This window comes from Psammomys obesus, unplaced genomic scaffold (genome assembly GCF_907164565.1).
Source record: "Psammomys obesus unplaced genomic scaffold, mPsaObe1.curated_primary_1811, whole genome shotgun sequence".
Classification (NCBI taxonomy): Eukaryota; Metazoa; Chordata; class Mammalia; order Rodentia; family Muridae; genus Psammomys; species Psammomys obesus.
In genome coordinates, this window is record NW_026594462.1 from 267,475 (window position 1) to 276,791 (window position 9,317).

General features: G+C 38.2%; 1 protein-coding gene across 1 annotated transcript in view; it reads left to right on the top strand.

Moving 5' to 3' along the window:
• LOC129685544 (prolactin-like) overlaps positions 1–4,250 on the top strand; it is a 6,079-nt gene extending 1,829 nt beyond the window's left edge. Inside the window, 4 exon segments of the mRNA XM_055619061.1 lie at positions 631–738; positions 3,043–3,174; positions 3,177–3,224; positions 3,996–4,250. Of these exon segments, the coding sequence (XP_055475036.1) occupies positions 631–738; positions 3,043–3,174; positions 3,177–3,224; positions 3,996–4,250 (543 nt within the window).
• The last annotated feature ends 5,067 nt before the right edge of the window (positions 4,251–9,317 follow it).

Below are 9,317 nucleotides of genomic sequence, written 5' to 3' on the forward strand. Positions count from 1 at the left end.
TTCTTCTTCTTCTTCTTCTTCTTCTTCTTCTTCTTCTTCTTCTTCTTCTTCTTCTTCTTCTTCTTCTTTTTTGCCTTCACATTATGTTGTCCCTTGATTCTTATAATTAATTTTGACAACATCAACACAATTGCTGTGTGAGTTTATCATGAACTTGAGGTGGTCCACACATAAAAAGTCACTAGTAATTGGAAAAGAGGTAAACTTTCAAAATATATAATAAAAATTAATATATCAAGTTAGAACAACAGTAAATAATAGATTCATACATATGAATGTACTGCTCTATGTCATTCAACTCAAGTTAAAAATAAAAGACTTTAAACACTTAGTGTTTTGGAGTAAAAGTTTTTATATAGATTTCTTTGCAAATTAATTTTTAGAAGGGGCAATATAACAATATAATAGTAAGGATAAAAAGAATTTCAGAGGTTAGAAATTGAGATTAAACACTGAGTTGCATATCTAATGAGGAAAATGTAAGCAGATTTTGCTTGTTTAATCATTCAATGTTTAGGAAGTGCATATTTGTTATAAACTACACATCTATAAAATATACTTATATACTGATAATAGGTGTACTTATTTAAATTGACTCTCTAATAAATTAAAATATTTTACTATTTTCAGGATGAAAACTTTGCCAATCGCCTGGGGTACAGAGCCAGGAACCCCAGCACCTGTCACACTACTTCCCTTGCTACTCCAAGAAACAATGAACAAATCCAACAGACACAAGTAAATCATCACTCCTGGTTGGCACCAAAACAACTAGTTAACTGTCCTGTTGCTTATTGCAGGTGTATTATAGGAGTGTCATAACATCTTCAACAAAATTGAGAAGAATGAACAGTCAAAACAAATAACATTATACTGTTAATGTATTATAAGTTAAAATTTAAGATAGCTCAGATAGTAGCAGAGTCATAAATAATTCACACAGGATAGGTTTTTGTTGTTGTTGTTGTTTTAATCCAGTGCCATGCTTATAGGACTGTAATTACTTTAACCTAAGTTGGACATTCGTGACTATATATGTTCTCATGCACATGTGCAGGAGATGCCAATACAGTTCCATTTATGCTTCTCCACTGCCAGCATTTCTTTTTTATAATTATCATTTATTACAATTTATTCAAGTTGTTTCCCAGCTGTGGCCTCCTCCCTTGTCTCCTCCCATTCCTACTCTCCCTCCCTCTTCTCCCCATATGCCCTTCCCCTATCCACTGATAGGGAGGTCCTCCTTCCCTTCTATTTGACCCTAGCCTATCAGATCTCATCAGGACTGGTTGCATTGTCTTCTTCTATGGCCTGGCAAGGTTGCACCCTCCAGGGTTGGTGATCAAGAGCATGTCACTGAGGAAGCCCCTGCTCCCCTTACTAGGGACTCCACTTGGATACTGAGTCTATGGACTACATCTGAGGAGGGGTTTTAGGTCGTCTCCATGCATGGTCCTTGTATGAGGTATCAGTCTCTGCAGGGCTTCCAGGGCTCAGTTTTATGCCTCTGTTGGTCTTCTTTTGGAATTCCTGTCCCCTCCGAGTCTTTCTAACCCTCCCTTCTTTCATAAGGTTCCCTGCACTCTGATCAAAGCTTGGCTATGAGTGTCAGCCTCTGCTTCGACATCTTGATTAGTTGAGTCTTTCTTAACTGACCAGTGTATCATTTGTTTCTGAGATTCAATACTATCCTATTTCAGTCTGATTTTATATTTCATGTGTAGTTGTGTCTAATTGTTCTGCCTTCTCCTAATTGTTATGATCTATCCACTGTTCCTCTTTATTAGAGCAAATTTCAGTATAATTTAAACTAAACTTAATATGTATATCATACATATAATCCACTTTCTATTATTTTATTAGGTAGTATCTATCTTCTAGACAGAAGCTATTCCCATTAATAAAAATGTGACTATAATGAAGAAAGAAGAGGAGGAAGAAAAGGGGAACATATCCTCAAAGCTAGACACTTCAGAAAGCACTTTGCTGGCACTGATGCATTCAATCCTCACAAAAGTCCTCTAACACAATGTATCATTAGGAAGATTATGAAGAAAAGCTTCAGAAGATTACACATACCTTATTACATCATAGGTGTGCCAGACAAGAATGTGAGTTTGTGCTTCTTTCACCTCAGGATATCACGCTTAATCATCATACCACAGTGCTCCTAGCAACCTGTTTTGCCATCACAATTTGGCCTGCTTCTTACTTTTATGTTCTTTACAGGTATACAGCACAGTGTTTGTGAGGGTTCCTCTCTATGATCCGATTTAATTACCACTAGAGTTGCTAAGAGAATTTACAAGTATCTTAAATTGGAGAGGAATGTCATGTGGGATCTTGACAATGAGTATACACTGGGTGGGGGAGGGGTATTTGTGTGTCTAGAGCCCAGCTGGTTCTACATCAATGTTAAAGGCAATGCTGTAAGAAGGTTCTTATACTAAATATGTAAATGGGCTGCTCTACTAGAGACCAGGGAAAGGAAGTAATGTAGACCATGAAAAGCCTTTCATGAATATGTTGACATTGTATTGTATTTTTCTTTTTTTAATTAATTACAGTTATTCACTTTGTATCTTAGCTGTAGCTGAATGACCAATTTGATTTTTTGGCATGAAAATGGTTTGGGCCATTTGCCTCTGATAATGCTGGCATCTGTTTTTATTTGTGTCAGGCCCTGTGGACACCTACCTAGTCTCAGCAAAACTTTGTTTTCTCGTGGACAGGAGAAATAACCAAATAAAAAAGATCTCATGAGGAGTGGAGATGATAGGTTGTAAAGGAAAAACAAAATATAATCTGTTTGGTTTCCCAGGGGGAAAAAAAAAAATTACAAACTAATTGCTTCTATTTAGCAAACTATGGTTCTGGGGCCTAAAATTTGCATTTTTATAATATGTCATATACCAAAACATTTTCCATACACTTATTAATTCAAATAGATATTGCTGTTAATCACCATTGTGCAACTATCACATGTGTGTACCATAGTGTATTTCACTTACTTTAATGTGATGTTTCAACTTGGTTGATTAGCCAGATGACCTTCTGAAAGTGATGATCAGCATTTCTGGAGCCTTGTACCATCCTCTGAAACCCCTAGTGCATGCAGTGGCTGCTCTTGAAGGAGCTTGTGAGACTATGCTGTTGAAAATCAAAGAAGGGGAAGGGAAAAAAATCAAGAACTTCTAGAATAAATGAAGGCAATCCTTGACAGGGTGAGTGTTTTCTCTAGGTTGCTTTGCTTCCCTGACCCCTGCCCCATGGGAAAATACTTTACAAACACCTAAATTCTAAGAGTTAAATTTAAGTTTCCAACTTGTTCACAGTGTGACAGTAAGAGGTTCCTTACTGAGAACCTCATACACCAACATCCTCTGAGTTTCCTTACTGAGAACCTCATACACCAGGAAATTCAACAGAAAATAGGTCTTCAGTTGGTGCCCTGATTTTGACTGAAAACTTTTATTTCTAATTTTCCCCCATTTTTTCTCAAAATTATAATGACTATGGACTGGAGCTGGGAAGTATGTCAGTCTATACGACCCTTCATGGCAAGCATTAGGGTCAAAAATTAGATATGGTGGCTTATGCTTTTAATTCCAGTACTGGGGAGTCAGAGATATGCAAATCCCTGATAAAGAAAGAGAACCCAAGTCTAAAAAGAAGAAAACAGTGAGAAAGATAGAAAGAAAGAAAGAAAAAAAGAAGGAAAGAAAGAAAGAAGGAAAGAAAGAAAGAAAGAAAGAGAGAGAGAGAGAGAGAGAGAGAGAGGGAGGGAGGGAGGGAGGGAGGGAGGGAGGGAGGGAGGGAGGAAGGAAGGAAGGAAGGAAGGAAGGAAGGAAGGAAGGAAGGAAGAAAAAGGAAAGGTGCATGCATGCTTGCACATGTGGGCATTCATGAATACACACACACATACACACGCACACACGAAAGGAAAAGCATAACAACTGAATACTCCAAATCATACATATTCTCTTAGCAATTAGGTTCACCCTGGAGCTGAAGAAAATGTCTACCCTGCTTGGATGGGATTGGCAGATGTGAGATCTGCCAATAAAAATACTCGTCATTTTGCTCTTAGTGACCTACTCCACTGCCTTCACGGTGAAACTGATAAGGTTGCCACTTATCTCCAGACCCTGAAGTGTCGAGTCATCTATAACAACAACTGCAAAGCATGCATCCAACCAGCCATTACTGGGGTCGACCTTGATAATGCAGACCATCAATGCTTCCTTTGATTGTTTTTCTTCTGCATGTACACATGGGTAGAATTAATTTGACGTTAAAAATAAAACTGATTATTTAGAGGAACTCAATGGCTGGCTCTTTGGCCTCCCCACCCCCAAGGGAGGAGCAGTCTTGTTAGGCCACAGAGGAGAGCTTTGCAGCCAGTCCTGAAGTCCTGAGGATACTTGATAAAACAGGATCAGATGAATGGGGAGGAGGTCCCCCCTATCAGTGGACTTGGCAAGGGGCACGGTGGAGATGAGGGAGGGAGGGAGGGACTGGGAGGAAATGAGGGATCGGGACAGGGCTGGGGTACAGAGTTAATAAAATGTAACTGATAAGAAAAAAAATACAAAAAAAAAAAGAAATGACGTTTTAGTGGTACTTCTCACAGTGAAAATGGGGTACTTTTACCTTTACTTGGGAGCTTTTTCTTCCCACTGCCTTGCCTTGACATGAGGGTTCATGCCTAGTCTTACTGTATCTTGTTATGCTGTGGCTGTGTTCAGTTGCTGTCCCTGTGAGGTCTGCTCTTTTCTGAAGGGAATAGAGGAGCAGTGCATCTGTGGAAGAAGGGAGGTGGAGGAGAGAGCTGGGGGGAAGTGAGGAAGGAGAGGCTATGGTCAGAATTTATTGTATGAACAAATTTATTGTATGTAAAAACTTGTGATATAGTCTTTTGTTCATTTAATATAAAATTAGTCTGTGGTATTGTAATATCCCTGTAAAAACTTTCTACTCAGTGGTGTGGTTTGCCAATAACACTCTTCTTATTCCCTTACTTTAGAAGCAGAAAGTCAAGACGGTTAAACTTAGAATCAAAGCAAAAGATCACTGTTATTCAATAAACCCATTTTCACAAGAAGATAGAAATTTGGAGATAGGTTTTGAAGGCAAATTGCTCTCTAAAAGCAAATTTGCAGGTCTAATGGTAAGCAAGACATGTATTGTACAATTACAATCTTCTTACTTACCATAAATTTTAAACTTCCCAAAACCCTGTTAGGATACAAGTATGAAATGTCTCCATATTTCTCCAGTAATAGTCTTCAACCATGTTCCTCTTTAGCACTGTCTCAGACAGATTCCACATGTTCAGGTCACTGTAGTTCTGACATTCCATCTCGAGCTCTAGTTATTCTGCGCCTTCCCCTCATCCTCCAGTTATTAAGGTCACACAGCAGGGAAGGAAGATCTCATCTGTTTTCAAAATGCTTCTACCTTCCTTCCTCTTCTGCCTATCAACACCTGTTACCTTCTCAGAAATCAGAAGATAAGGGAAAATGAAAAATGATGACAGAGAATTTGGTAACTAAGGGGATTACTCATTATGGCTCAAGTTATATTCTAAGAATCAAGGACTTTGGAAGGGGGAAGGGAGGAGATGAGGGAGAGAAGGAGGATCAGGAGGAAAAGAGGGAGAGGGCTACAGCTGGGATACAAGTGAATGCATAAATTTATTTAAAAATAAAAATATAGAAAAACAGAAAAAAAGAATCAAGGACTTCTGTTTGGTGGTACTACAAGGACAAAAAAAGTGAAGAAAATTCTGGGAGTGTCTATGAGTCTGTGAGAGTGCTCATGAATATGTAAATTACCTTACTGAAGTTAATACAGGAGATGATGATGCTGGAGACACAGACTGTTTCAAAGCACAGCAAGAAGACAGCCAAAGTTATTTAGATTTGCGTAACAGTAATGGCTCAGAGACCTGGTCATGAAGGTTTGATTAAATATAGGTCAATAAAAATAGGAAGGCTATTAATCTAGAACACTTTTATAATATATGTAATACAAATAGGATGATGAGAATTTATGGAATAATCACAGATTTCTTTAAACAAATATGTGAGAACTTTTTTGGTACTCATTACTCCTATAATGGGTAAATCATGATAAGAATTAGTTTGCATCATAAAGCATGATTTATACAATTTAGAGAGTATTTATTTATTCTATGAGGAAATGGAACAGCATCACTATTTAAAAGAAGCAAACAGTGTTACTAGGAATTGAAAAACAAAAGTATTAAGTTAATTTGAAGTATTAATTTAGTTTGTAGGATGGGAGAGCTGATAGGAAATAAGTTGCAACACCATTTTGACATGTATACAATAAATCAACAAGCACTCTGGGAAAAAACAATGTGTCAAGGGTAAGGTATGCAGGGGGCATCTGGAGGTTAGGATTCCACAGAGAAATGTGACAGCAGAGGTATCAAACAGATGTAGGCACCTGGAACTAGATTTTAAAAAAATACATGTAAAAATTTCAAGAGAAGTCAGGAGGTGGTGGTACAAGCTTTCAATCTCAGCACTCAGGGAAGCAGAGGCTGGAGATTATCTGTGAGTTCTGGGCTAGCCTGGCCTACAGAGTGAGTTTCAGGACAGCCAAGGTTACACAGAAAAACCCTGCCTCAAGGAAAAACAAACAAACAAAAAACCTCAAGAGAAATATTTTCTTTTTTCTTTCTTTCTTTTTTTTCTTTAGGTAAACTAAATTTTTGTCCAATTGCCACAAATTTGCTTTTCCTGTAATTCATTGATTTAGCTTCTGACTTATCACTCTGAAATCATCAGAATATTATTTACTCAGTCAAATTGCAGCAGTGAGTAGAATCAAATGATTATATTAAAATATTTATGTGCCAGAAGGAAAGCATTTATATTGGTTGGAGACAACAAGTTGTGAGCCTATCACCTCCTTTAACAGTTAAACACTCACTGTAAGTGATACCAGAATAAAGCAGAATGAAATCAATCTCTTTCTTTGTCAGTCCGTGAAGGAACAGAACATACAGCTTGATGTGACTCTCAGGTTCTGTTCACTTTCTCATCTTGCCTGTCATCAGTTGGATCTAGAATGTTTCCCAAAGCCTTGTTATACATCGTTTTTCCTCAGCGTATGGGACTAGGGTTATCCATTTAGCTTCAGCTCTCAAGTAGACATGAACTAGAATTATACAAAGGGGCTTCAAGTGGATAATTGCTTCAATCAGAATGACATGTAGTCAGATTCTGTGGCACTCTCTTGACTTTTAATTGTTGTAGGAAGGCCCAATCACCTATGGGTGGTTCCATCCCTGGGCAGGTGATCATAGTCTGTATGAAAAAACAGTGGTCCTCTATGGTTTTGTCTTCAATCTCTGCATCCAGATTCCTACCTAGAGTACCTGCCCTGACTTATCTCAGGCCTGAGCTGTTACCTGGAAAAGTATTAAACTCAACTTACTGAAATGTTTTTTCAGTCTAATACACAGAACCACTTTTCCTGCTGAATTGCCCTAGGTGAAGCACTTGTAGTACACTTGAATGAACAAAAGAGAAAACCCTTTTATACTGTCTTACAACATTGATTCTAGTTATAACAATTTTTATTTGCAAATACTATTTGTATACATGCTGAGAAAGGGAAGAAAAACTCTGGTTTCTTCTATAATTCTTCTAAATTTTTCCAAATGTGTGGAGTACAGGTTTTTAAAATATGACCTAATGATTCTTTGGATTTCCTCTGTGTCTGTTGTTGTGTCTCATTTTTGTTTCTGATTTTGTTAATTTGAATAGTCTCTCATTATCTTTTAATTTGGATAAGAGTTTGTCTATCTTGTTTATTTCCTCAAAGAATCAACTCTTTCTTTCATTGATTCTTTGTATTGTTCTTTTTTTTATTTTATTGATTTCAGCCTTCAGTTTAATTATTTCCTGCTGTAAGAAAAGTGTGGGTATTGTGGAACAGAAATTGTGGGAGTGTCTTAATGACTAGTCCAATTTGAGGAAAACATCACTAGATGAAGCTCATGCCTAACTCTGCCTAGGTATTCAGAAACCAGAGGCAAGACATCCTTGAGGCCAGGATAAAATCAAACAGAACTGGAATGTAAACTTGGACAACCATTCTGGAAATCCATGTGGTCTTTTCTCAGACAACTAGGAATAACACTTCCTCAAGATCCAGCTATACCACTCTTAGACATATATCCAAAAAAGTCTCAAGTACACAGTAAGGACATTTGCTCAACCATGTTTGTAGCAACCTTATTTATAACAGCCAGAAGCTGGAAACAGACCAGATGCCCCTCAGTGGAGGAATGGATGCACAGATTGTGGTATATCTACACAATGGAATATTACTCAGTAATAAAAAACAAGGAAATCATGAAATTTGCAGGTAAATGGTGGGATCTGGAAAAGGTCATCCTGAGTGAGCTATCCCAGAAGCAGAAAGATGCACATGGTATATACTCACTCATATAGACATATAATATAGGATAAACCTACTAAAATTTGTACACCTAAAGAAACTAATCAAAAGGGAGGACTCTTGCTAAAATGCTCAATTCCTATCCAGAAAGGTAAAGAGGATGGACATCAGAAGAAGGAGAAAAGACGGAACAAGTCAGGAGCTTGACACAGAGGACCTCTGAAAGGCTCTGCCCTGCAGACTGTCAATGCAGATGCTGCGACTTATGGGCAATCTTTGGGCAGAGTGCAGGGAATCTTAGGAAAGAAGCAGGAAACAGTAAGATCTGGAGAGGACAGGAACTCCACAAGGAGAACAACAGAACCAAAAAATCTGAGCACAGGGGTCTTTCCTGAGACTGATACTCCAACCAAGGACTATGCATGGAGATAACCTAAGACCCCTGCGCAGATGTAGCCCATGGCAGTTCAGTATCCAAGTGGGTTCCATTGTAATAGGAACAGGGACTGTCTCTGACATGAACTGATTGGCCTGCTCTTTAATTACCTCCCCCTGAGGAGGAAGCAGCCTTACCAGGCCACAGAGGAAGACACTGCAGTCACACCTGATGAGACCTAATTGACTAGGATCAGAAGGAAGGAAAAGAAGTCCTCCCCTATCAGTGGACTTGAGGAGGGTCATGCATGCAGAGGGTGGAGAAAGGAAGGGATTGGGATGGGAGGAGGGAGAGAACCACAGGGGGTATACAAAGTGAATCAAGTATAATTAATAAAGAATTTATAAATATAAATATATATATATATAAAAAAATCAAACAGAACTGGAAAAAAAAAGTCAAAGAAATCCCCTTCTATCTGATCCTAGCTTATCAGGTATCA